The sequence below is a fragment of the Botryllus schlosseri genome, chromosome 4 (genome assembly GCF_051294905.1).
Source record: "Botryllus schlosseri isolate E-star chromosome 4, Bs_hap1, whole genome shotgun sequence".
NCBI classification, from domain to species: Eukaryota; Metazoa; Chordata; class Ascidiacea; order Stolidobranchia; family Styelidae; genus Botryllus; species Botryllus schlosseri.
This window is the reverse complement of record NC_137239.1, coordinates 22,093,832-22,121,548: the sequence shown is the minus strand read 5'-3', so window position 1 is coordinate 22,121,548 and position 27,717 is coordinate 22,093,832. Positions and strand designations below refer to the sequence as shown.

At 41.1% G+C, this 27,717-nt stretch overlaps 3 protein-coding genes and 1 long non-coding RNA gene across 7 annotated transcripts in view; 1 reads left to right on the top strand and 3 right to left on the bottom strand.

Moving 5' to 3' along the window:
• The first annotated feature begins 14 nt into the window (after positions 1-14).
• On the top strand, positions 15-6,151 carry LOC145437443 (uncharacterized). 2 transcript variants are annotated; one of them, XM_080314703.1, is made up of 7 exons: positions 15-148; positions 212-556; positions 607-694; positions 4,590-4,731; positions 4,858-5,020; positions 5,487-5,614; positions 5,987-6,151. In XM_080314703.1, the coding sequence occupies exons 2-7, from the start codon at positions 483-485 to the stop codon at positions 6,037-6,039; spliced, it is 648 nt and encodes a 215-aa protein (XP_080170829.1). In that variant the 5' UTR covers positions 15-148; positions 212-482; the 3' UTR covers positions 6,040-6,151. The 2 variants fall into 2 exon arrangements, with proteins under 2 accessions (XP_080170829.1, XP_080170828.1); XM_080314702.1 differs by having other exon boundaries at positions 5,487-6,151.
• On the bottom strand, positions 5,586-8,668 carry LOC145437447 (uncharacterized). Its single transcript, XR_013914667.1, has 2 exons — positions 6,861-8,668; positions 5,586-6,628 (listed from the first exon to the last, which is right to left on the bottom strand). It is a non-coding gene; the product is annotated as an uncharacterized LOC145437447 (long non-coding RNA).
• Positions 8,669-11,641: 2,973 nt separating this feature from the next.
• The window catches only part of LOC145437410 (uncharacterized), a 183,328-nt gene continuing 167,252 nt past the window's right edge, over positions 11,642-27,717 (bottom strand). The window contains exon 48 of the mRNA XM_080314629.1: positions 11,642-12,021. Coding sequence (XP_080170755.1) covers positions 11,769-12,021 — 253 coding nt within the window. The 3' untranslated portion in view covers positions 11,642-11,768. The remainder of the gene's footprint in view (positions 12,022-27,717) is intronic.
• LOC145437421 (uncharacterized) lies at positions 16,685-25,355 on the bottom strand. 3 transcript variants are annotated; one of them, XM_080314675.1, is made up of 12 exons: positions 24,942-25,355; positions 24,660-24,806; positions 24,045-24,098; positions 21,358-21,414; positions 20,533-20,586; positions 20,417-20,470; positions 20,301-20,354; positions 18,563-18,634; positions 18,448-18,501; positions 17,436-17,489; positions 17,320-17,373; positions 16,685-17,257 (listed from the first exon to the last, which is right to left on the bottom strand). In XM_080314675.1, exons 1-12 carry the CDS (start codon positions 25,006-25,008, stop codon positions 17,127-17,129), a joined length of 852 nt encoding a protein of 283 aa, XP_080170801.1. In that variant the 5' UTR covers positions 25,009-25,355; the 3' UTR covers positions 16,685-17,126. The 3 variants fall into 3 exon arrangements, with proteins under 3 accessions (XP_080170801.1, XP_080170802.1, XP_080170804.1); XM_080314676.1 differs by lacking the exons at positions 16,685-17,257; positions 17,320-17,373; positions 17,436-17,489 and adding an exon at positions 17,496-18,041 and having other exon boundaries at positions 24,942-25,343; XM_080314678.1 differs by lacking the exons at positions 16,685-17,257; positions 17,320-17,373; positions 17,436-17,489 and adding an exon at positions 17,496-18,041 and having other exon boundaries at positions 18,563-18,616; positions 24,942-25,333.

Here is a 27,717-nt window from a genome sequence, read left to right as displayed (position 1 = left end):
TGAGAATAGGCGATATCCTGGAGTGCGACGCATTCGTCCGTTTGTTTCGCTCACAGATCGACGGCAAGGCGCTTGTTGACTACGAGTAAACAGAGAACAATGGCCTGAAGATCGCAAAGCAAACACTCGGCATTCAAGCCGACAGTCAGTGAGCTTTAGTATCTGGCTTTGGCGTTGGACTCCGTGATTTGAGGATCTTGTTTCGTTGCAGGAGGTCTTGTACTGCGGCGGTCACGTGGCGCGCACAATCGAGTGTGACGCGACAAGTGCTGACTGCTCAGTGCTCATGAAAGGATGTCCTCTCCTCGACAATGCCACTTATTGTGACGAGCCTTGTCGCAGGTGTTTGCTGACAAACAAATAGGCAAGGCAAGGTTGCGATCGATAGTGGGTTTCAGTTTGCAGTCCCGTCTCGCCACGACACTGTCTGTTGGTCAAACTTACCGATATTTTCCTCAGTACAGTATTAGATCAAAAGCAAGATGGCGTCGGCGATCTCGATGTCCGACATCGTGACTTTGAAACGGATCGACATGGAGTATGTGAGCAGAGAGAGGTGAGTGTGACGTGTGGTCGTGTCGCATTGTCCCTCTTCTGACGTCACAGGAGACGATCAACGGGACTGCCGGTTACTCCGCGCTTGGTTTCTTGGAACGTGAACAACGAACGAGCGAACGAATATTTCCCGAACATCGTGAGTTCGCTTCTCTCTGTTTGCTAGCTCGGCGCAATTAACTGTGCGTCAATAACTGCTCAAAGAGGGCAAGCCAATAAACATGGTTTTCGCAACAAGCAAAATGACCATAATCAAGATTTGCTGCAAATAAGTGAGATGGGATGGATTAAAAATGAGTATGAAAAATGCGTGTACTGCATAGCAATCTTGGGATGTTGAGTAGCAAATACCTCCATTACATATTACTAGAGTCCGACCGATATTGGATTTTTGAGCCGATACCGATAAGACCGATATCCAGTACCTCCACCGATAACCCCGATATATTCAGCCGATATTCAAAAGATATGGAATCTAGCTCAAGGCCCATATTTAACAACTCAGAGAATTTATTTCAACAACTTTACAGCCATTGATATGCTTGAACATGAAAAATATGATCTAGGGACTACAAAAATATATCAAAAGCACCAATCCAGCAGTTGCAGATTACAGTTCACGAAGCACAATTTCTCGTGGTCTTCCATAAATGATGTATATAGTACTAAACACAGTGAGCAGTCTTTCACTTGGTACCATAGTTAGTGGCACAGCAAGAATTGGAAATCTTTCTTCATTTCGGTTCTACCGCTCTTCGGTTCTACCGCTCCCTTCCAGGGTATCTTTCCTTCAATGGTTTCACCAAATATTGATATTCTTCTGGCAGTGCACCTGGAGCCTTCAGCACATCATCAACAAATAGCCGAAGAGAATGTGCAAAACAATGAAAATGTCCACGTCTGCAACTGCTCCAACCATCCCCCTTGGGGCTTGACCATGACCGGCATTTCAACAATCAACTGATCAATATTTTACGGTCTTTAGTCAGAATTGGCCAATGACATCATGGAATCAAAAATTTTCGTATCAATTATTGGCTTTACTCCACGTTTGCTTCATTTTCTTGCTCTTTATGCTCGCATATTTCCTATCATGGTGGCCCCGCAGGCCTCGGTCACACGACTTCATACATTACTGGTATAATCAGCTCTGTTGGTACGGAACCAATAGTACTATCTTCAGAGAAATGTTTCGACGTGACGCTTTTCTCTATCATCACGAGGGTCAGTCCAGCATGATTGAAGTTCTCATTTCTCCTCTCAATCTTCTGCAGACAACCATCCATCCAGCTGCTCTCTGTCTTTGGTGATCGATTACTGCAGGGGGATTCCCACGAAGTCAGTGGGGCATAACGGTGGTTAGTTATCCATAATATTTTTCAGATGGGCACGCCTACTGCCCTGTATGCAGTATGCACTATATGCAGCTTGGCCATTTATTTTTATAATTTACCGTCCTCACGTCTTCTATCGACTTCTCGGACTCACTGGCAACATGTTGTGACGTCACGAAAATGGCCGATATTTTTTTACCTTCAATGGCCGATACCGATATTTCTCTCCAAGCGTGATATCGACTCGATATTATCGGCGAGCCGATAATCGGTCGGGCTCTACATAATACCCCACGACGGCGAATGTACGGCATTTCGTAGGCAATACGATAACCAACCGACAGCGGAATGGTGGTTCTATCATTCGGATCAACCCGCTAACATTGACAACCAGTTCCGGGAAGGCAAAAACTGCATACAGAGATTTTGGAGTTTTATGGTGATAATGGCCCAGTAACTATAGTTATTCAAAGAAGCGAAAATGCCGACGCGAAACCGTTATAAGCAGAAAACATGGAGAATATAAAGGAAATATCACAAATATCTGTAGTCGCACTTCTAAATCAAAATTTCTCAGGCCTGGAGAGAAACCCGAATCTTGATTTCACGAATATGAAGCAAATTACAAGGTAGATGCACGCTGTGGAACGGCCACTGTTTTAGCGGTTATAACTAGGGATGGTGTGAACCTATGAAAGGTTCAGGTTCGTGTGAAGGCCAACTTTTTTGAAAGGTTCTGTGTGAACGCGAACGTGAACCTAATGACGTCGAACCTAACGACGACTCGAGCCACATAATGTCACAATGCAGAAGTTCATATTGAAGTTATAAACGTCGCCAAATGTATTAACCGGGCAATCAAATGATATAATAATCCCGTAAAATCTATATCGTCCGTCGCTTTGCCGACGATTTCGACGAGGACTTGCAAGGGAATATAAGCTTACGCCTTAACAGTCTAGGCCAGACCGGACAATGTATTCGGCGTCTCGGTATTGCTACGCTGATATTGAACAGAGTGTAAAACAGGTTTCTATACTTGCTACCAATATTTCCCCATTAACAAGTTATACAGCAGTAGCTAACACTCCAATCGCACGGATTTTTTTTCTGATACAATAAACAAATGAAGTCAAGATTGACCCCGTACGCCTGCTAGATTGTTTTTCATCAGGCAAGATATCAATTCCGTTAATTGGTTGAATAAGCATCATTCGTTGATTACCTACATGTAGTGTATTTCGCTCTTTATGTTGCGGGTGAAACCTCACAGCAGAGAGTCACCACATATTCACAAACGGAAAACTGTCGAGCAAACTTTCGTAACAAAGCAAGTAAAATCTTAAACATTGTCTAGGGCAGGGCTGGCCAACCTTTTCAGCCAAAGGGCCACATTTGATTGACGAATTATTGCGAGGGCCATTAGCCGCGCAAAGCGCGAAAAATTCTCGAAGTTCATAGTCCAATAATATTGTCATTTGACCATATTGCGGGCCTGCTATATATCGCTGGACTCAGTTTGCAAGAAATGGACTATTCGGCGCCTGGACATATCGATATCGAAAGCTTCGACCAACAGGCGTCAATCATCCTGTGCCTAGGTTTTATAGTCGACGGTCTTTCTGCGAGCGCAAACGCAGGGTCGCATATTGAACGACACTTTGTCTCGTAATCGCGAGTATAGTTATAGACTCAATCTGATGCATAAGGCGTTCTTTCATTTTCACAAAGGGGTAACAATATTAAAAGCAAGAAATCGCGTGACAACATGTTGCGCGAAGCTTGTAGAAGTTTACTACTTTTGATAAATCTATCGCAAATATTCTGCTTTATTGTAGTGTACGAATATCTACAATAATATGACTGGCTCATGGATCTGCCAATGCGTCGGAACTGATATTTTAGTCATCACATCTCAAGTGTGGCGGCCTGACTAATCAAATTTTTGGTTGGCCTTGCAAGTTCACAATCTGTGCAATCCATTTTTGATAATATTACTAATTTCGGAAATTACCTCGCGGGCCACTCAAAACCTTCTCGCGGGCCACTCAAAACCTGCTCGCGGGCCACGGGTTGGCCGGCCCTGGTCTAGGAGCATGCTAGTCTAGTGTTGATCTTTTTATGCTGCCAGTACCATGCCTAGAGTGACCCGTGGTCGAAATGCAATAAATTTCAACAAAAAATGTTATAGCGAAGTTGAAATTTCAATATATGAAAAAGGTTCACAGTGCAGAGCCTACCAAGGTTCGTTTGTGAAGGTGAACCTTTAAATTTCTGAGGTTCACACGCAGAAACCGAACGTGTGCCTCACGTTCACGCCAACCCTAACTATTCCACCACCCAGTCAGCGTATAGCAAATCACATTGTTTGTGAATAACGGCGAACCTAGAATAGAATCCCATAATTGCCCCAACTCATTGTATACTATTGTTTATAAAACCTCGATAATACCAATGTAAAACGGCATAGATTTGGAATTTGGGAATAATTGGACTGGGCGATCTGAGGGTTTCAATCCGGACCGTCACACCAGTTGAGTTTGACACCCCTGTGATGAGCATTGGCCTTCAGCTAACCGCATTTTATAAACACTGTTGTAAGGCAAGGTCTGGGTATGGTTGTACTGGCTCAGTGTACCTCGGTCAAGATCGAAGTACTGTTCTAAGATCTGCGCGTTGTCTGGACGCTCACCATTTCAGAACCGGACCTTCATATGCGATCAGACGTATGTACCCGGTTACTACGCGTACAGACGCACTCATCGAAACAGCGTCAACAGAGAAGCGTCCTGGTCTCCCTACACCTCGGAGCGAAGGACGCCTCCTGAAACATTAGCTGGACGTGAGTTCTAGACATGAACTTGGACAGCAGAGTGCACACGTGCACAGTCTCACTGATTTCCGCAGATTTCGTCCGCGGAACAGACTTAAGTCACGTTAACATGAAATGGGGAAACTTCTGGTTCAGATACAGAAGAGCTCGAACCCGAAGTCCCGTTGGAAAGTGAAGGATTCATGGAGCCTCTTCGCCATCCGGACTTGAAGATGGCCCGACCTCTCGGATTTCTCAAACGAGAATACAAACATCCAATGTCTATGTATGAGAGTGCCATGAACGGAGTCTTCTCAAGGTGACGCTATATCTATAGTTGTGCTTAACTCTGAATTGTCGAAGGAGTCTTTGAAATCAGACACCTACCGAAGACTAAACGACGTAGTAACGAGATATGCACTAGCTGTCGCACTAAATTCGAAAATATAAATTAGAATTTGATCATGGCCGTGCGGCTACTACAAAATAACCATAAAAAGACGGAAACTGATGGTCGCTTCGATCGTTGTGATTTTATATTTAGCAAACCGGGCGACAGTATACCTTTCGTTCAAGATCGCTATGAATTGATTTTACTCTGGTCGCAAGCGGTATCATATTATGTTTACGAAGCTGTCAGTAGCCTATGATATGGTTGCACGACAGTGTTTAGCATCGATTCGTAGGTTAGTTATCGCCAAGAAGCCAGAAATGGACATACTTAGTATTTTTAATGCAACTTGGATGTGATGAAGTTTAATACGCTGTGCGCTCTTTGATTCCAGGTACTCCCGTCATATACAGGCGGGCACACCACGCGACCCAACCACGCCAAGACAATATTACCAAAACTATGCTCCTTACGGCGTTTATATGTACGAGGAGAGGCCGATAGTAGCGGGGAAAGAATGGGGTTCGTTACCGGCGTTGAGTGGTTTTGCGCCAACGCGATATTCTTCAAAAGCGTGGAGCAACATCCTGCAACGACTCTTTTCACCAAATGTCAATTAAGAGTTGTTGGCAAAACGCTGTTATGTCATATTTTAGCTGTGATATGTAGCAATTTCAATTTTGGAGGAAACAATTATATAGTTAGTATATATATCGTCGCTGAGGAATCAAAGTAGCTTTATTATGACCATTTTCTTTTCAAAGAAATGAAATTAATATTTTACATGAAGGTAATTATATCAAAACAAGCAACTCTGATCACACAGCGGCAATATATACTTCTATTTATCATTAAAATGTACTGACATCATTTCCTTTGCTCTTTTGTTTGTAGTGATGAATCGATGGAGAATGTGGAGCGGAGGCAGCCCGTCCAGTCCGCCTTGACACTAAGGACAATGACGTCGCACGCATATGAGATTACTTCACTTCCGCTTGATTGCACAAAACGTTATTTATGATTTCTCGTTTAATAAACCACATTCTGATAACGGTTGAATCGGGTGAATATAAATGATCTTATTTCAATGGTGGGATGATTAAAAATATTCGATATTCCGATCAATAATTTTCCCCCGCGACTGCGCTGAACAGCGGCTGAGTCTTGAGGTTAAACGTCATCTATTGAGTTGTACGAGCAACATTTGTTAGGGGTTTGAAAATAAGGCGAACGAGTCAAATTTCCCGCGCTGCCACTTCGACAGGCGTTTGAAAAAGTAGTTTCAAATCGGCCTCTTATGCTACGAATTCTTTACTACCTTTATCTGAACTCATCTCTGCATATATTTCCAGCCGCAAATGCATCGCTCTCAACTCACCCGACGATGTAAAAAAACCGAGAATGCTCTCCATTTTGGGAATTCGTCCTCCTGTGTAGCTTTTAAACCCACGCTAATGGTCAGGCACAATTGATAAACACCATAAATTACGCGAAATCTGCAATACGGATGCTTGGGTGGGTATTCTGGCAGTAGGGCTGAAAGATGACATTGTTTAGTCATGACAATAAGATTTACTGTAAATCGGCAGTTTTCAAGCTCGTTAATCCAAATTTTGTGATTTGCAAAAAGTGTATCATTTCCTGATCCCAAACTATGGAAACCTAAGCAATAGCTACTGCATAGGACAGTCCTAGGCAATGTGCGTAAAATACAGGCACAGTCAATGTAGCAAGTTATGCCGTAACAAATAAAGTCACAAGAACTCACCAAAGCGTCTTTGTTGCCATCGTCACATTAGGCTACGCATTACACGGTCTGTCTGTGCTCCAAATTGTTACGGAATACGTTTCAAAATCCCTAATTCGTTAATCAAGTCAATCAGTGCCAGTGAATAATATGTGCCATCATCACCCATAATAAAGGATCAACGGGCATGTCTGAAGGAAAAAGCCGAAATTAAAAAAATGGTTCAGAACGCTGAATATTTATTCACTGAAGTCGGGGGTAAACCAGTCTTTTTACTTGGTAGGGCCGAGCAGGTCGTCGTGTGTAAGGAGTATAATTTTAGTCGGTCAATAGACGACATGGACGGTCAAGAGAGGACGACTTTCATAGGAACTGCAAGCTTCGCTCAACAACCAAGCTCTTTCGCCATGCTGCTCACTGATAAACAGGACCGATACAGCACTTCGTCGCCCCCCCCCAAAAAAGCTCGTGCTGAGCACCGCCCCCACACCCCCTGAGGCTGTATACGCTTTTGCCGCTAATTATCATCTACACTGGGGTTCCGTTAGGTGAAACGATCTTGTATCGCCTAAACGCGAAGAAATTCAATAATTCATGATTGAATGGGTCAACATGACCGGAAATTGCATATATATTGCTATCAATTTTTATCCTCTTTGTGCTCGCGTAATTAGATTTACCCATTGGGACAAGTTAGGTGTGTTGGAAAAGGTATAGGATCAATAAATAATAATTGAATATCTTCCGGCGTACCCGCTGGTACTTCGGTACTTCGGTACATGATGCTATTTCGTGACCTATAGCATATATGCTGTCAAAAGATATTGAAATCGCCAAAACGTACTAAACTGAAAAACGTACACGATTTCAAATTGGTACGTCTTTACTGGCAAATAATGTTCCCTGCTGGGTGGCATTTGGCTTGTGAGGCTCAAAACGCCAGGACATCAGAAACATTGGGCGGCAGCCATTTACGCGTCCATTGACAATTAGCCTAAACAGATATGTTTATTGTAGGCCTAATATGTAGCGAAGTGTTCGGTCACCACAAGAGCAGTTCTTTTCGGCCAAGTTTCAAGGCTGCTGATTGCTCTGACACACTTCTCGGAATCGCATGTTACATGGTCATCAACTTCATATGCCTTGTTGCATCGTGTCGCGTTAATGGTCGACGGCAAAGTGCCCATTTCTATTTTTCGTGGGGGAAGGGTACCTAATAATCAATATATTTTGAAAAAGCTTTTCCATAAAAATTCTATATACTTTATGCTAATTCATAAATAAATGTTTGACTCCTTTCGCACTCGCCACCAATCTTGGTTTGGGGTGCGGCAGTTACGGCCCTGAATGTGGCGTATATATATGAGAGTAGGCCTACTCATCATTTTCTGGTTTCGGTGGATTATTAAATGACGGTATCAAGTATTCGAAATCTCATCGTTTCTCTGAAATGTGTTGGCTAATACAGTTATTTTTCACAATCGTTTCGTGGGGTGGATGAAGTCGCTAAGCGGACCGGATGCTGCCTGGGGGCCGCATGTTTTACACCCCCGATGCACCATGAGCCTTGGGACTGATTGTACTTGGTCGATGTATACGATATCGTTGTCGCTTCAACAGATATAACACGTAGCTATATACATAACTATTGGAACGGATGTTCTGATGACGAGAACCTCATCTCGTAAAAATGCTGCTTGGTGATAACGTCCTTGTTCAACATATTTTTGGTCGGAAACCTTTTTCGTCAAAGGAACCGTGTTGACTCATTATTTTCAATTACAATTCTTAAGAAGCTATAGTAAAACGTCAATTCACTTTTATGTCACAATTGAATATTAAAAATACAACAAAACATATGCGTTAAACAATGACACGGCTATACACGTGTTTTATTAATTCATAAGGACGTGGGTATTAGTTCTCAACTGCTCATATCGCAGTGAAGAAGTTCTTAAGACATATGATTAATAGGGCTGGGCACAATGATTCGAGTAGGCTACTCGAATCTGAATCAAGTATCAATTTTAATGATTCGAGTCGGGTAGTAAAATACAATTTATTCGAGTACTGAAATTATACGCTCCTCACCACTAAAAGTTGATTTATCAACGAGGAGTTTATCAACGATCAACGAATTTATGCTAATTTCACTGTTGAATCCTTGAAACCTTGATTGGCCGTATCGTAGCATACGAAACATGAGGTACGAAGCTACGAACGTTACTGGAAATAGCACATTTCCGAAGTCATGATCATCCCACAACATTGTCACCAAGTGCAATGAAATCGGTATGGTCGAAAAAAACAACAAAGTATCCATAATATGATGGGTAACAGGCATTATATTCTTTGTGGTCGCTTAAAAGGTACATATTTGAACTTTGACAAATAATATTCTGGTATGACGTCATAATGAGTGATACTCGACTCGACTCGAAGCATTTTACGTGATTCAGAATCGAATCACTCAAGTACTCGATTTTGCCCAGCCCTATTGATTATATAGTTATTGTATAACAACAATTCTATAGCAAATATATCCCTGGGGTCTCATTGCATATGAACTTTCGACAAAATCTGTGAAATCTCGAAAGTTCTCGTCGCGCTCTGCGCGAAATATGTGACGAAAATGTTTGCAACATGTTTCCATGTATGCAGTGGTCTATAATAATTCGTGTCAAATTAATTGTGCCTACTTTTAGATCGTAGATTGTATCGCAGTTTTGTGGTAATTTGAAATGATGAAGATAATAATCAACTGATACTTATACTGACAGCTCGGGTTATTTTCTAGAAAATGCTTTGAACTAGATGTTTTATCCTGCAGCGCACTGCGTTTCGATATCTAAAAGGCACTGTAGGCCTACTGCGCAACTTGAGAGTGATACCCTTTGTTCATTGAATATGTTTTTAATCTTTTTGGTCAACCTGTTACCTAAATATACTTGTATTTGAGAGCTACAACATTAAATCCTCAGAATATTTCTTCATCGTCTCATGAAGGATGATACTGCTTAGGGTTGTTAGCCCTATTCATGTTAAAGTTAAGAGCTTGGCGCAGTGTGTGCAAATCTCTACCACAATCTCAGTTGATTTAGCAGTCTCACAAAGCAATAAAACAACACCCAATACTGTCTCGTATTGCCAATCGCAGAGGAGAATTCAGGATATCTGTATCGATCTAGGACCCAACGCTATATGAGCACGTAGGCCTTACTCGATGGTTGGTATAATAACTTGGATTTGATACTGAATATAGCACATACGATTATACCGTTAATTAGTCGAGTTGTCTAATAGTGAAGTCCCAACCTGAAGCCGGACTTCGACCACATACCCATTGTTTTTTACTACAGTCCTAAAAATAGTGGGGCGCCAGACCCAGGCAATTTTTGAAATGGGGCGCTGGAGAAAGAAAGGTTAAGAACCACTGAGCTAGAACAACCGTCGGGTACGGGCTTATACTTTTATTACCAATTATGTTACAGTTCAATGTTAAATCCCGCATCGACCACCACAATTGGAGATAAGGGGAATTTGATTGTATCGTATTTTGTTTTATGGCTTTGTATGACTACAAAATCAACTGAAAATGTGGTTTGGACGTGTGCTCAATGCTCATATTGAATTTCGTTCGCGAACATTTTGGGAATAATGAACCTATTGTTCTTCACCCTTACTGTACAAGTTTTACAAACATTTACTCCTATCAAAGAAACCCATATAATAATGTAGCGTGTAGCCTACATGTGAGCTTGTGGGTCTTAAACAGGATCATGTTATGGTGCGATAAAGAAACACGCAAGCGATAGGAGATAGTATCTATTTATAATTTTGGCTAAAAAGTCTTCAAACGTCGGTCACTCACTCATGTGAATTACAATACCTTTGTTATGACTATGTCCGCGTCACTGCAATGTCTGTAATCACGAGGAAATCCGCTCACCGACAACGTTTGTGAAATACCTGCAACCTCATTTGATGGGAAACCCACTCCACGAAGTATCAGGCCTGATGTTAAGACGGTAACAAGGGAACGTGACGAGAAGTACGTCATCAGCGACAGGAAGGATACTTTCTGCCAGGCACTAAATGACGACACAGACCCAACATGCTTTGAATTATTGTGAAACAAGCACATCTATAAAATAGAGGGAGGCATTTCAACTGCGTTATCATGCTGGCCTATATAGAAAGATGATAATATGCTCACACATCTTTCTACTCATAAAATACTGCCTACGCTACATTTATAGAAAAAAAAATGGTCATTGTTATTTTCGGGGGGGGGGGAGGGGGGGCAGTGGTGGGTGTTAGAAAGATTTCGAGTATTTCTCCGGTGGGTTTTAGACGCGGGGCACATGGTTCTATCGATACCGAAAGGATTTTTTTCGCTGCATGTTACTGTGTCGACTATAATTTTTGACGATGGATCATCGTGCAAGTAAATGAACGACGAACGTTCTGAATGTGCTATAAAACGACATTGACCTAATTTTTGACCTAAACGACGTACTGCGCAATATTATCTTAGCTCACATACACTATTCTCTAACATTTGTGGAAATGTGGAATTTACATTAACTTGAAGAATAAATCCCCCGATAAAGACTGATAATAATGGAACTTGGTAAACATAAGTGGTCGCTGACCAATATCAACTCTATTTGTTCTAAGGCTATTCTGCAGATACTGCTGGAACACTCCTGACAGAAAATGAACCGCATTTCGGCTCACCATAAGTGAATTCACCAAGTATGATGAAACACTGAGAAGTATGTATGGCGACATAAGAAAAATCCTGTCAATGCTTGTAATTTCAAATTCATCATTGACCCCAACCATGAATTGTAAGATCTCACAAAAGTACATTATCATACATTATAACATGAATAACAGTCCCATCAACGCATTGGTTGGTATCAACTAAACTACTTCACATAAGAAGAAGTTCGAGGACGCACAGGTCCCGTCGTTCAGTACTAGTTGATTTCCCGACACCCACGAAGACACGCAATCCTCGTTTCCCCCGAAATTATCCGGTTGGCCACTTAACCAAGGAGTCACTGTTAGATTGATGCTTCCTCCGTCTGAGCCGCGCCACGTCCCTTCTGACTGTATGTCGTCATAACCAACCCACACGGGATCTGCATTCAGAAAACCAGAGCTGATCATGGACCTGCAGAAGAAAATATAGGTAGATAACTAAGATAAGTAATATATGAAGATATCACTGTAACAGAGAATAATCCAACTGTTGCATTACAGACGAGATGATGATGGCGCTGATTATGCTGTCGGTAGCATTGTTTTTGTGGTATTCGTGATGTTTGTCGACTACTATGGTCATTAAAACCAGGCCAATTTAGTTCATTTGTTTCCGTAATTGCAAGACTTGTAGCACGGCCCACTTCCAGGCTCTTTTTTAATAAGACACCGCTTACACGGATAACATGGCGAGGATGAGCCTAAATAAACCTCTGAGACTTAGGTAGCATGAACACATGCAGTATTTCGCTGGACTCGTCATCAACGGGTGTAATGACGGTATACAAGCTTAGGCTCTTATCATAGTCATTAATGGATAAAAGCACAGATCTGATCCTATAATTTTCCCGGTATAGGGGAAGCGAGGGGCGCAGTTGGTTAAGCGCCAGCGTCACGAGACCAATGGCGGTGGTTCGAATCCTGGTTCGGACTAACTATTATGTGTCGGAGGTTAAATGGGCTCCCCATCGCCGACCTCACTGCTAGGCAGTCACGGGCTATAATTCGGCAGCAACAGAACCGATGGACTGAGGAGTGCCTGGCAGAGACTGAGAGAGAGTGCAAGAAAATGAAAAGGCCAGAAGAAATGCATTTGACCGTTGAATTATCATGTCGTGGAGCACAAAGCTTCCGATTCTATGGATTTCAATTCCTGAAATGAATATGTACCCGCAGCTAAGCCGCAGTAGAGTTGGGTGTGATCGGTTAAGACAAACATTTGCAAGCTAAGATTTTAAGGCAATAGGACGAATAAACACGGGGAAATACAAATTGCAACAAAATTGGTAATGCAGACATATACATTGGAAATCGGTGAGCTGCAATGAACATGACATTGGCCATGACTTGTTTACAATATGATGACGAAGGTAGGCACGTAATATGTTGATCGTATTGCTCCAACAATATGTGCGGCCCCTGGATTGACCTTTCACCTTGAAACCAGACTTTTACAGGCACGTGACATTACGTTTGCCAAAACTATTTGGAAGCAGTCGAAAGCTTTAATGCGGCTCGACAAATATGCATTTGCCTAAGTACGCATTTACTGTGTACCCAAGCAACCCATATTTAGATACGACGATCTACTCACCGAACCGCATCCGGATCGCGAAGTATTTTAGCTGCGAGTCTGCCTCCTTGATTCGCGCATGTCGTCGACGCGGACCCATATGTGGCCTTGCCAAATTTTTTATAGAGCATGAGGCCGTAACTCTTCCAGTCACTAGTACTTGTGTATAATCTGGCAATTTCCGTATAATAGGCGATCGTGGCTTGCACCTATACGCAAATCAAAATATTCGAGTGGCGATAATCCCTATGAATAAGCTACCAAGGTCTATAGATTACAGAATAAAGTTGAAAATATGTTCCGTTAGAGTGATGCATAGGATATGTCATGCGGTTCTCACGAAAATTTCACAAATAAAAATGAACTTATCGTGAAACTACTTTCTACTTTTCAAAATTATCAATGTTATAAGCAAATTATGTTACCAATAACTGTTGTAGTATAAATATAATTAGTATAAGAGCATCCGAAAAAGTCAAAGTGCATTGTTGCTGACTAACTGGGCTGACGACCACATACATGATGAATTATTTTACAAAGCTGTATCTCCATTATCAATTGCACACACGAAGACCAGGAACGTGAAAAGCTACACACATACCGACTGCAGGGTACGAGTAAGATTTTCAGCTTGGGCTTGCTGTTGAACCACATCATTTCGAAGATTTGCAACGATTGACAGTACGGCCGATTGGTTCGTCTTCAGCTGGTCAATCTTATCGATCCCCGATCGCAGTCTCACCAATTCCAAGTTCAGATTGTGCTGACTAGCGTTCAACCGCGTGATTTCATCTTGCATGGGACTTATGACTGTAAAATATCAAATTATGCGTAGATGGAACATGAATGAGGCGGACGGAATTGCTTCCATATGCGGCCGTGACTTTGACCGTTACCGAAAATCACACATGTTACATACTTTACTGAACATAAATTGTATACCAAACCTTTAACTGCCAGATACGTGTCATTCAGCGACTTCTGTATTGCTGCTAAAGCGTCGGTTTCTGTTGAAATACAAATTATAAACTTTAAATTGAAGAGAAATGAATCCGTTGAATATGCCGAATTTTGCCTATAATATACACCAACTCCTCTATTGGCATCAATATAATATGATATGCAGTATAATCGATCGACCAAAGAGGGTATTTCATGAGCTTTAAAATGTCTCGTATGAAATGGAGAAGCGTCGAACACAGCGCTATGAATTGATCGAAGAAGGGAATGCATAACTGAATTGTCATTTCTAATAAAAAATGTTATTTAGGTCGGTAAACCTTTTAGGTCGTTAAACCTATTGGGTATTTATACAATATACATAAGACACTGTGTGCGTTTTATCAATGTATACTCACGTAAGGCATCAGACTGTTCTCTCTCAGCGATCTCCCGGTTTAATGATTCAGATTCTGAAGTAATGGAAAAGTTATTCGTCTTCATTCACAGCACGCAATAAGCATTCGTTGCCATACGATTTACGTCGGTGTTCTGCAACTCTGCGATTTGCTTCGCTATGGAATCGAATCCTGTTCAATGTAAACATATGTATTTAGGATTAGATTTAACCCATTGGCCGGATGAAAGAATACATGCAAGCAGGATATAGTCAAAGTAGTCAGTGTTGGTACTCAATTAAAAGTAGAAGTAATGCCGGTATTCTACTCAATTGAAAGTAGAAGTAGTGATTTTGAAGACATGACAAAAATAATAGAAAGTAAATAATAGAGGTTTGAAAAATTACTCAAGTGGGTTTCAAAATTTACAGTGGGTCGAGGGGTCGCAAGCAATTAGCAGGTAATAGGAAGTGGCTACTTCGGAAATTGCAGAGCGCATCGTTACGACTAACGCAAAATGACTAATGAGGTAATGCCAAAACAATTAGGCGCAATTTTTGACATAATATCAATTACACCGTGATACAGGAGATATTTCGCATGGTGTAAAAAGCTATTTTTGCCTTAAATTTTTTCAGCAGTAGTGTAAGAAAAGCATAACCACTCGATCAAGTATTGAAGTTAGGCAAAACCCACTTGCGTACCCCGATAAAGGGTGAAGTACTTCGTTGTTGATCATCTCTGCATATAAGACCGTGAGAAACAACATATTTTGAACTCAAACTTGAATTTTACCAAAGGTACCAGTGACGTTTTCGTCGGAAATTCACAGTTGGATACCAAACAACCTGTCAAGCCTACTTTACAGCGACATCTTCAATTAACCAGCGTTAATACAGCTCGTTTGAACTAGATTAATAGCTACCAAGGCTGCATATCTGAACCTACACTTTTAACGCAATTAACCGGTTAGTACATGTAGGACTTATTAGCTAATGATATCATTGAGACAGTAAAATAGAAGATCTGCGGCTCACCTAAAACATGCGAATCATTCATCGCGTCGATCCTGGACTCCAAAGGTGCGATCTCTGTAGTAAAGAAATCGACGCTGTTCTGAGGTCTTAATTCAAGACAACTGCAAATAAATTTCTGTGATTCCTTATACATTGGTGATTAAAATCAACTCTTTCCCCTTGGTGTTTCGATTATGGAAGTAAATTCACATGTCATCGCACAGGCAACCTCGCGTCTGATGGTATGATGCTGTGGCCCGTCAAAAAAGACCCGCATCCCTAGCATTTATTACGCTGACCAACAGCGTGTTACAATTTATGTTTATACCATATATCAGAATTATCAATGCGTATAGTATCAGGATCGTCAATGTGTGACGAGGATTTGTTTCCAACTAAACCTCTTGCACATTATACCATATATCGCATCATATGAAATCTTAGGTCTCTCAACATTTCAATAAATATTTTGTATAGTGCATACCTTTTGTCCTCTCCTCTTTCAAACTTGCTATTCTGTTAGTCAGATTTTCGTACTCTGAATGTGTTGATATTGTTTCAGTCGTTACATGTCATTTAAGCGGTAACCCAATACTTACGACGGCTATACTTTTCATCAAGAGTTTTGATCTCCAACTTGAAGGTCTCATTCTCTGAATGTAATTTGAATTCTTAAGAGTCGGGACATAGCGAGAGGTATTTCGTTCGAAATGCAATAATTCTCGAAATACATTTATTCCTTGCAGACTTGCCTGCACAATAGGGCTGTTCAAAAATAACGTTTTTTCCGGATTCCAGCCATTCACGGAGGAAATTGTCAGGTTACCCTAAAAAACGCTGCTCACCAAATTTGGTTCAATTCCAACACGTATTAAACTCCGTAGATCAAATTAAAATTTTAAATTTATTAGGAAAAATTAAAAAAAAAATCAGATTTTTCCGTCAACCCCATGAAATTTTCGAGCCGTCTTCAAAGACGATGCAAAACAAATTTGACTCCATTCCAACTAGTAGAAGCGGAGGTATTTGTGTTTTTCGTTGATAATTCTCGGATTATCCACAATTTAACCTGTTATTTACTCAATAACTCACGAAGGCCATTTTGCAGGCGTTTGTCTTCTGCAAAATTTACGAAAAGCTGTCGGGAACGAGGGTGTGGGTGAACGGCATTCCGATGTCTTCCACTACCTGTGCTTGTAGCGACAGGTTGGAGATGTGTCGTCTAAAGAGTGTTTATAACGACACCGACCGACTGGCAACGACCAGGCAATCAAAATACGGGACCTACCCTATCTCAATGCACTTTGTGATGGGATAATTCACATCTCAAATCGATAGCAACTTAGTGTCTGTAGTCGCGAAAGGTGATTCATGTAATTTGTTATGCTGGGGATCGTAATAGGACAAACAGGTATTTCCGAGTAGTCTAGTAGCCTATATCCGGTCGAGTACGCGTTGTGTAGTCTTTAATTTTGACCTTGCGTCGTTACTTGGTTCGGCTGGAATAGGAAGCGATATAATTATTAGTCACGCATATCCTCAACGATCTCGTTATTAATATAATCAGTAAAAGGCAATGTGTAAGTGTATGTCATATTAAGCGCGATGTGGTCAATAGTGGGCCTTCTCTGAGCCATGTGCAAACGAAAAGATATTTCGAAGACTGATCGATCATATGCGTACTATTAAACCCTCCATTTTCACTTTGCGGCGATGTCAAATCTGAAGACAAAAGAACGGTTTATGTCGCGAGAATGCGCAGCAGAGCGTTCCTTATTGTATACTTTTCGCGTGAATTTTCTTCAGTTGTTCAATGTCGAATGCAATCGCTTGTGTCCCTGGAATTGAATATATAACGACATGATTATGTAAATACGTATAGGAGTCTTACGATACATACGGTTTGAAAACAACCTTTTCAATTCGTTCAGCTCTTTGTCGAACTCCTCAGTCCCTGTAATCATGTAATCAAGAGAATTGGCCAGATCATTATCATTAAGTGGACATATACGATCGTAACGTTTATTCGCATTGATTCACTAATTTCAATTTATGTCGAAGCTTATTCCGGGATATCATTGGTGCAAAAACAAAGTTGATTGTGCTGTAGAATGGTAGTTTTCCTCGTTTTGCAAATTTCAGTTCGGTACAAAAACATTTGGTAGTTTGCCAATCATTTATTCAATTGAATAGTATATTCATATTGAAATGAACCCGAATATTTTCGGCTGACACTAGAATCAGTTATTGCTAACGGAATGTTCGATCCGCAACTAGTTTCCAGCAGCGACCACGTCCACCGTAAGATGCCTCTGCCACAATATGAGTAAATCATGCACTCGTTTGGCCGGTGAATTGTTGGCTAAACAAGGGTTAATTTTCCGCATTGCCGTTGTTGAAATATCAGACATCAGACTTCTAATGCGAAAGTGTCATCACGCCATTGTTGTCATACCATGAAAATGAAGATACGAACGTGGTTCAGGAATTCACAAAGGTGCGATCTCTGTAGTAAAGAAATCGACACTGTTCTGAGGTCCTAATTCAAGACAACTGCAAATAAATGTCTGTGATTCCTTATACATTGGTAATTTAAATGAATTCTTTCCCCTTGGCGTTTCGATTATGGAAGCAAATTCACATGTCATCGCACAGACCTCGCGTCTGATGGTATGATGCTGTGGCCCGTCAAAAAAGACCCGCATCCCTACAATTTATTACGCTGACCTACAGCGTGTTACAATTCATGTTTATACCATATATCAGAATTATCAATGCGTATAGTATCAGGATTGTCAATGTATGGCGCGGATTTGTTTCCAACTTAACCTCTTGCACATTATACCATATATCGCATCATATGAAATCTTAGGTCTCTCAACATTTCAATAAATATTTTGTATATTGCATACCTTTTGTCCTCTCCTCTTTCAAACTTGCTATTTCGTTAGTCAGATTTTCGTACTCTGAATGTGATGATATTGTTTCAGTCGTTACATGTCATTTAAGCGGTAACCCAATACTTACGACGGCTATACTTTTCATCAAGAGTTTTGATCTCCAACTTGAAGGTCTCATTCTCTGAATGTAATTTGAATTCTTAAGAGTCGGGACATAGCGAGAGGTATTTCGTTCGAAATGCAATAATTCTCGAAATACATTTATTCCTTGCAGACTTGCCTGCACATTGCACAATAGGGCTGTTCAAAAATATCATTTTTTCAGGATTCCCGCCATTCATTGATGAAATTGTCAGGTTACCCTAAAAAACGCTGCTCACCAAATTTGGTTCAATTCCAACACGTATTCTATTAAACTCCGCAGATCAAATTAAAATTTTAAATTTATTAGTGAAAATTAAAAAAAAATTCAAATTTTTCTGTCAACCCCATGAAATTGTTGAGCTGTCTTCAAAGACGATGCAAAACAAATTTGACTCCATTCCCACTAGTAGAAGCGGAGGTATTTGTGTTTTACGTTGATAATTCCCGGATTATGCAAATTTAACCTGTTATTTACTCAGTAACTCACAAAGGCCATTTTGCAGGCGTTTGTCTTCTGCAAAATTTACGAAAAGCTGTTGGGAACGAGGGGAGGGTGTGGGTGAACGGCATTCCGATGTCTTCCACTACCTGTGCTTGTAGCGACAGGTTGGAGATGTGTCGTCTAAAGAGTGTTTATACCGATACCGACCGACTGGCAACGACCAGGCAATCAAAATACGAGACCTACCCTATCTCAATGCACTTTGCGATGGGATAATTCACATCTCATCTCGATAGTAACTTAGTGTCTGTAGTCGCGAAAGGTGATTCATGTAATTTGTAATGCTGGGGATCGTAATAGGACAAACAGGTATTTCCGATTAGTCTAGTACAGGGCTGGCCAACCTTTTTGGCCAAAGGGCCACATTCGATTGACGAACTATTACGCGGGCCACTAGCCGCGCCAGGCGCGAAAATTTTTCGAAGTTCATAGTTCAATAGTATTGTCACTTGACTATATTGTGGGCCTGCTATATATAGCTGGGCGCAGTATGCAAGGACTATGGACTATTCGTTGCCTGGACATATCGATATCGAAAGCTTCGACCAACATGCATCAATCATTTTGTGCCTAGGTTTCATCGTCGACGATCTTTCTGCTAGCGCAAACGCAAGGTCCCATATGTTGAACGACACTTCTTCTCGTATTCACTAAGGGGTAACAATATTTGAAGCAAGAAATCGAGTGAAAACATGTTGCGCGAAACGTGAAGAAAATTTTTACTTTTGATAAATCTATCTCAAATTATTCTGCTTTATTGTAGTGTACGAAGATATACCAAAATGTGTCTGGCTCATGGATCTGCCAATGCGTCGGAACTGATATTTCGGTCATCACATCTCAAGTGTTGTGACAAGACTAATCAAGTTTTTGGTTGGCCTTGCAAGTTCACAATCCATTTTGCATTATATTACTGATTTCGGAAATTACCTCGCGGGCCACTCGGGTTGGCCGGCCCTGGTCTAGTAGCCTATATCCGGTCGAGTACGAGTTGTGTAGTCTTTAATTTTGACCTTTCGTCGTTACTTGGTTCGGCTGGAATAGGACGCGATATAATTATTAGTCACGCATATCCTCAATGATCTCATTATTAATATAATCAGTAAAAGGCGATGTGTAAGTGTATGTCATATTAAGCGCGATGTGGTCAATAGTGGGCCTTCTCTGAGCCATGTGCAAACGAAAAGATATTTCGAAGACTGATCGATCATATGCGTACTATGAAACCCTCCAATTTCGCTTTGCTTCACTTCACTTTGCGGCGATGTCAAATCTAAAGACAAAAGAACGGTTTACGTCGTGAGAATGTGCAGCAGAGCGTTCCTTATTGCATACTTTTCCCGTGAATTTTCTTTAGTTGTTCAATGTCGAATGCAATCGCTTCTGTCTCTGGAATTGAATATATAACGACATTATTATGTAAATACGCAGAGGAGTCTTACGATACATACGGTTTGAAAACAAACTTTTCAATTTGTTCAGCTCTTTGTCGAACTCCTCAGCCCCTGTAATCATGTTATCAAGAGAATTGGCCAGATCGTTATCATCGAGTGGACATATACGATCGTAACGTTTATTCGCATTGATTCACTAATTTCAATTTAAGCTCATTCCGAGATATCATTGGTGCGAAAACAAAATTGATTGTGGCGTAGGATGGCAGTTTTCCTCGTTTTACACATTTCAGTTCGGTACAAAAACATCTGGCAGTTCGCCAATCATTTATTCAATTGAATAGTATATTAATATTGAAATGAACCCGAATATTTTCGGCTGACACTAGAATCATTTATTGCTAACGGAATGTTCGATCCGCATTCCGCAACTAGTTTCCAGCATCGACCACGTCCACCGTAAGATGCGCACGGCCACAATACGAGTAAATCATGCACTCGTTTGGCCGGTGAATTGTTGGCTAAACAAGGGTTAATTTTCCGCATTGCCGTTGTTGAAATATCAAACATCAGATTTCTAATGCGACAGTGTCATCACGCCATTGTCGTCATACCATGAAAATGAAGATACGAACGTGGTTCAGGAATTCACAAAGCGATCAGATGACTGTAGTACCCAGGCTGATGACATTTGGTATAGCGTTCGATTGCTCAACGTTTAGTATCATTGGAGATCTTCCGCTAAACAACTTCATCAACTAGCCTTTCATAGTACTAGCTATATTGTTACGAATATTGGCATAAACATAAAATCCACATCCGTAGAATTCCTATCGAAAGTTATTCACATGCACATAACAAGAGAACAATACCGATACGTACGGTTGAACATGGCCATTTGTATTTCCTCAATTGACGGATTGACGATATTGGTATTATCTGCAAGGAATGAACAGCTGTAATCGCTGACTATTTGATCCAACCAACAACAAAACCAATAGTTGGTGCGGTATTTCCAACATATCTCAGCGGCCCTATTTCCTATTATAATGATAGAAAGTTAATGCACGAGTTACATGGCCTATTCAGGGGTTCCCAAACTTTTTATGGTTTTTATTCGACCTCGCCGTCCGTGTGTGTCCTGCGTTAAACGCAGAGCACTGTCCCGGCCACTTGTAGTTTTACCGCAAGGAAAATTTACTGTCCTGTTGGTTTTATGCTCCTGACACTTTAATGTTCATACTAATGGCTAAACACCAACCTTACATTATAGTAGGTGAAATTATCCTTCCACTGATCTGATACCTTGTTTGCCGGGTTCGCATTCCTCAGATATCGTTTTATCTTCTATTTTGACTAAATGAACTAAAATATTCAGAAGTGAGCCGCCGATAGCATCTGCTGCATCAACATTCTTGTAATAGACATTGTTCTATAATTATCGTCTCCGCGACCCCAGAGAATAAGCAAACAGCCCTATTGGGGTGGTGACCCCTAGTTTGCGAACCCCTGGAAAGAGACGAGGTGGTATCCTTAAGGTCTGAAAGACCGCTGCAAACTAATATAAAAGTCTTACGCGTGAAATCGGCAGGGATGAGTAAAACGATTTTAATTGTGATATCATAGTGTCCTATATGGTATCGACATAGTGTCCTGTATCGTGTTGACACAAGCAAATCTCACGCCTCAGTAAAATTGTATCACGTCACAATTTCCATTTGGCTACAGGCAATTTGACCAGCTTGCCGAGCATTAAATTTGGTAAAGCGGGCGCCAATCGAAACCTGACTCTGCCCTGATGACGAAAATATAAATTTTATTCCGCTCGTGGCCCTGAAACTCCCGCAATCAGCCTCGAATTTTTCATTGTTATGTAGATAGGCATTGGGACGCAACAATGCTACCTCCAAGCATGCATATAAGAAGAACCCCGACCGCTACATCGAAATCGGAGTGTCAGAATGGGTTCACAACCTGACTGGGTGTTCATTAAGTACAAGAGCCGGAAACGTTTAATTTTACTTGATCTCCGATGCATTGTGCCTGTGAGTAAGGACAGTTGTATTACTCACAGCGCATCGGTGATCATGGACATGTTATTCCCCGGATACACAAGTTGTAAATAAATTGTGTCTTCTTGCTATCGCCCGCTCTTAACACCAATGCCACATAAATAACAGTACATTTGAGTAAAATAAGTTGTTCAGGAGCCAGGTGCTACGGAGTGTAGTAAACACATGAGTGATACGCGATTGGAAAATGTTGTAAGATTGTTTGCTACCCGAGTAGTGTTATGTAACAAAATATTAGGCAAGTAACTGAATTCCCCAACAGCCGTGTGTAGAGAGAATTGGTTCAACACCATACCGTATATTCCGTATTGCTTATATACGTTCTCCATTTCCTGTACGACAATTGCATCTCCAATTTCATTTTAAAAGCGGCTGTATCGAATAATGGTTATTTTGCATGTCCAAATACTAGGGATGGTGTGAACATGCGGTTCACGTTCGCGTTCTGTGTGTGAACCTCGGAAATTTATAGGTTCGCGTTCACAACAGAACCTTGGTAGGTTCTGCACTGTGAACCTTTTGGTAAATTGTAATTTTCCCTCCATTATAAGATCTTTGGCTCAAATTTATCGCATTTCAACTGCGGGCCACTCCATGCATGGTGCTGGCAGCATAAAAAATCAACACTAAACGAGCATGCATCATGCACCTCGACAACCTTAAAAGTTTTACTTGCTTTGTTGCAAAAATTTTCTCGGAATATCCAGCTTTCCGTTTGTGAATATATTTAGTGACTCTCTGCTGTGAGCCTGACCCGCAATCGATATACGTAGTCAGCGAATGATGCTTAGTCAACCAATCAATGACATTGATATCGTCTTCTGATGTAAAACATCGAACGGTCGTACTGGGTTCAATCTTGACTTCATATCTTTACTGTATCATTAAAACCAAATCCGTGCGATTAAGGTGCGTGCTACTGCTGCATAACTTGTTGTTTGCGGTATCGGTAGCGAGTATAGAAACCCGTTGTAGACTCTGCTCAATATCAATGTAGCAATACTCAGACTCCGAACACATTGTCCGGTCTGGCTAAGACCGTTAAGGCGTAAGCTTATATTCCTTGGTAAGTCCTCGTCGAAATTGTTGGCAAAGCGACGGAATGTACTGATTTTATGCAATCATTATATCCTTTGATTACCGCGGTTGATACATTTAGCGACGTTTAAAACGCCGATATGTACTTCAGCATTGTGGCATTATGTGGGTCGAATCTCCGCTAGGTATCGTGTACATTAATATAGGGCATATTAGGCTATCACTTCATTGAAAGAAAGGGTTGGAATTAGCAATATGACGTTACGTGACGTCACGAGGTTCACACCATCCCTACCAAATACCTCCATTTCATAATTGGGAAGCTTCCTGGCGGATTTTTCATGCTGTTTTTGATGAACGTATATCTAGTAGATATTATCTGTATTAACGCGAACGCCTGGGAGGTCGTTTAAAGAAACTATGTTGGTCTGTATGATTGTAAAATGAAGCAATACGCACCATCTCGTTGCTTTTCCTTCGTGGATCCAAACTCCGCGCGCAACTGCGAAAACTCTGTTTGGTAAAACGATTAGTTCATAAATCAATGACATCATATATTGAAGTATATGGTGTTAAAGTGCTAAGCAGGAAACCACATAAGGAACAAACGTCTTGAGACATGCATATGCACACGCAGTTCTATCCAATGTATTAAAGCTTGAATTATAGGGTGAGCTGAATAGTGAATAGTCTTGAATGAATGGAAGGGGGCATTGGGTAAGACCCCTTGTAACTAAGCCCTAAAGTGCTATACCGCTGAGCGATAAGACTATATGCCCGGAATCAGTTAAGGTGTTATGAGACGGGAAGTGCCTATTTGTTTCATTTCATCAGTAAAACACCATGTTTCGAGCCCCGTGGAGACAGAGGCAGCAAGTAAACCGAATCGTCAGCTTGCCCCGCTGGACCACTTTTCATTTAAAATCCCACCTTATAAGATCTAAGATTTCGCAACGGCAAAATCAGAGACTAAACCCTCTAGCCTTCATTACTCACATCTCGCAATTGCAATTTACAGGCAAGTCCAATATCGTTTTTGTGGTCTAGATTGGATGGATTTAAGGCAGCACAAACCTCTCATGCACCCTGTCTTCAGCTGATGTACGTAGACAATCGAAGAAATTGGGAGAATTGTGCTCAATACGATTACGAATAAAGCGAGCAATACGTTGGCGCGGCTAATTCCGCCGTCTTTATCAGTTTGTTTTCTTGCTTTCATCACTGGAAAATTACGAAAACTATGCATCATACCCCTCAAACGGAATATTGCAGCATAGTAGGATAACTCTTTATATAGTCTCTAGGCCAGCGAATACACAAAGGTTGAGAACCACTGCTCTTGGCTATACAGCCTACCTGTGGACGTCGAACAATTATTATCTTCGGGAGCGATACTCGCCGTCGAAAGCATTCCAAAATCCATGCTGTGAGTATAGGCCTCTGTAGTCCTTCCTGATCGAGGGTGGATACGCGAATGAAGTCCACACCGATGATTATGGAATCGTTTCCTTTGTCATTTAGCTTCTTTTTAGAAGGGTTGAGTCACATAGGCTGCTGCACACTGGCCCTCGCCACAAGATAAAACGAGAGAATCGCGCCTTTCTGTGACAAAACTATGCACACCGCGTGGCCAGATTACGAAACAAAGCGTCGGCGAGCGGGCTGCGCAACTCGCCGACAAAGGTGAAAAATACCAACTTTGTCGCGAGTTGCGGGCTCAGTAGCAGTAGAAAATAAACACGCGCTCTTATTTCGGCGGTGCTGCAGCAATATTTTCTAATCGTTCAACTTCCTAATTTAACATTCTCGTGTACCAGATGGGTAATTTATCTTGGGTGACACGTTGAAGGCTGTGCTATATTGACTCAGTGCTCTGTATCATGCAGACAGCTTAAACACCATACTACATCAAGATGAGTATTTAGGAAGCTGCCAGACAAGAAATGAACAAATCATGACAACCCTGAGAATGGTTTCCATTCAGAAAAAGCCTAATTCACAACAAAATATGTTGAGTCATGAGAATGGCTCTGTAAACAACAATATATAGGCTATAATAGCCTACATGCTTTCATTGGCTTTTCAAATGACTATTTCCTTTGATATATTGGATATTCAGGCTCAGTGTGGACTCGCTTCATTAGAAATTAACATACCATATGAAAGCTGGCATCAAGAGCTAGCAAGTAGAATCTCACACAAACATATACTGGAAAATTTTGAAATATACACTACTGACACTAGGAAGTATATATTCAATAATAATTCATTGCATGTTATAATATGACCTCATTTACATAGAATAGAAGTAAGCTCTTTTAACAAGCACAGAAATTCAATTATCGAACACCGTTTTTAGTACCATATTCTACATCGGTAGGTCTGCATGTATTTTCACGGTAATTCGCAAAATGATTACGAAAATTCGCATAAATGTGGGAGGGGGACCCTCATGAATTCAAAGTAAGCTCTTTTAGCGGGTGCAGAAATTTGATGATAGACTGTTTACGGTACCATATTCGACATCGGAAAATATATTTTCACGGTTATTCGCAAAATGATAACAAAAATTCAGGGCCTCATAAAATCCAAGCAAGCTATTTTGTGGATGCAGAAATGTAATGGTCAACTACTGTTTACAGTACCAGATGCTACATGGGTACATATATTTTCACGGTTATTCGTAAAATGATAACCAAAAATCGCATAAATGAAGAAGGAAGGCCCTCATAAAATCAAAGTAGGCCATTTTAGCGGGTGCCGAAATTTAATAACTGACTACTGTTTACGGTATTATATTCTACAGAATGTATGTAAGTTATTTGCAAAATGATAACATTCGCGTAAATGTAGGAGGGGGGCCCTTTAGCTACTGTCAAAATCAGAGGTCTCAAACTCAAATGTGCTCGCGGGCCAATTCCTACTTATTGACGGCGCCGCGGGCCGCAGAACCAATAATAGGGGAATTCAATGTATTTCAAGTAGGCCTTATTTCCGAGTTTCGAGCATAGGCCTACTCCTGATAACTAGGCTATATTGATCATGTCATTACCGAAGTCAAATAGAATCAGCGTTTGATTTTACCTTCGAATGTTGGAACAGGTCAATAACAACTTGAACATAATGGATAGTGTGCCATAGCAATAGAAATGTGCAATCGCCGAAGAATCCATTGGTGTTACAGCTGTAAGACGTAGGCTACGACTAGTTAATACTCGCCACATTAAACTGGCGATAATGACATATATAATGATACCTAAGATGACACAGAATGTATCCAACTATACATCAAAGGGGTAACATAATGCCAATGACGGTTGCCATACCTACCTGCTTAGATATCTAAATAAGCTACGCAACGCAAGCTACAACTTTTTGATATTTTACAATTTCTGATACCAGTTTTCATAGTTTGCTTATAGTGTCCTATATGGTGTGGACACAAGCAAATCTCACTGCTCAGTGAAATTGGTCTACGGCACACTTTTCGTTTGGTCAAAGGCAATTTGACGGTAATTTTTAACCGGCTTGTCCAGCATTAAATTTGATAAAACGGGTATCAATCGAAAGCTACCGTGGTACTGATTGCGAAAATATAAATTTATTCTGTTCGTGGTCCTGGAACTCCCCAAAATAAGCCTCGAATGTTGCATTGTAAGTGAGTTTGGGATTGTGACGCAACGATACCGTCTGAGCAGCTCAGGAGCAAATGCGCACGAGAGTGAGAGTGTGAATGCTTATTCGCACAATGGCCAATACGCTTGCAGCTTGCGGTGCTTCTCACCTGCTCCCAGCCGTCATTGCTGCGCCACAATACCAAACCGATAAAAAATTACCGTCAAATTGCCTTTGACCAAATAGAAAGTGTGACGTACACCAATATCACTGAACAGTGAGATTTGCTTGTGTCCACACCATATAGGACACCATGGTTTGTTGCGTGCGTTGTTGTAACAAGTCACAAAAGTCCTTCTCCGATTGTAACGTTTGACGCGACGAGTACGAGTAATTCTACAGAAGGTCGCGCCCTAGTCCAAATCACAATTTTCAGTCACGATTCATCAACGGGTCATGCTTTACGATCATAAACAAGTAATGTCACGTAATAGTTGATCTTCCACTGCGTGGTAAC

What these genes read in the sequence shown, in the direction of transcription:
- LOC145437421 (XM_080314675.1), bottom strand. Translation starts at nt 25,008, where the DNA reads ATGGATTTTGGAATGCTTTCGACGGCGAGTATCGCTCCCGAAGATAAT. An exon ending in GAAAAGTTTGTTTTCAAACC is followed by an intron (nt 20,471 to 20,532) that starts GTATGTATCGTA and finishes ATTCAATTCCAG; the next exon opens with AGACAGAAGCGATTGCATTC. An exon ending in GAAAGAGGAGAGGACAAAAG is followed by an intron (nt 17,490 to 18,447) that starts GTATGCAATATA and finishes ACATGATTACAG; the next exon opens with GGACTGAGGAGTTCGACAAA.
- LOC145437443 (XM_080314702.1), top strand. Translation starts at nt 483, where the DNA reads ATGGCGTCGGCGATCTCGATGTCCGACATCGTGACTTTGAAACGGATC. An exon ending in ACGAATATTTCCCGAACATC is followed by an intron (nt 695 to 4,589) that starts GTGAGTTCGCTT and finishes TCACCATTTCAG; the next exon opens with AACCGGACCTTCATATGCGA. An exon ending in TCCTGAAACATTAGCTGGAC is followed by an intron (nt 4,732 to 4,857) that starts GTGAGTTCTAGA and finishes CTTCTGGTTCAG; the next exon opens with ATACAGAAGAGCTCGAACCC.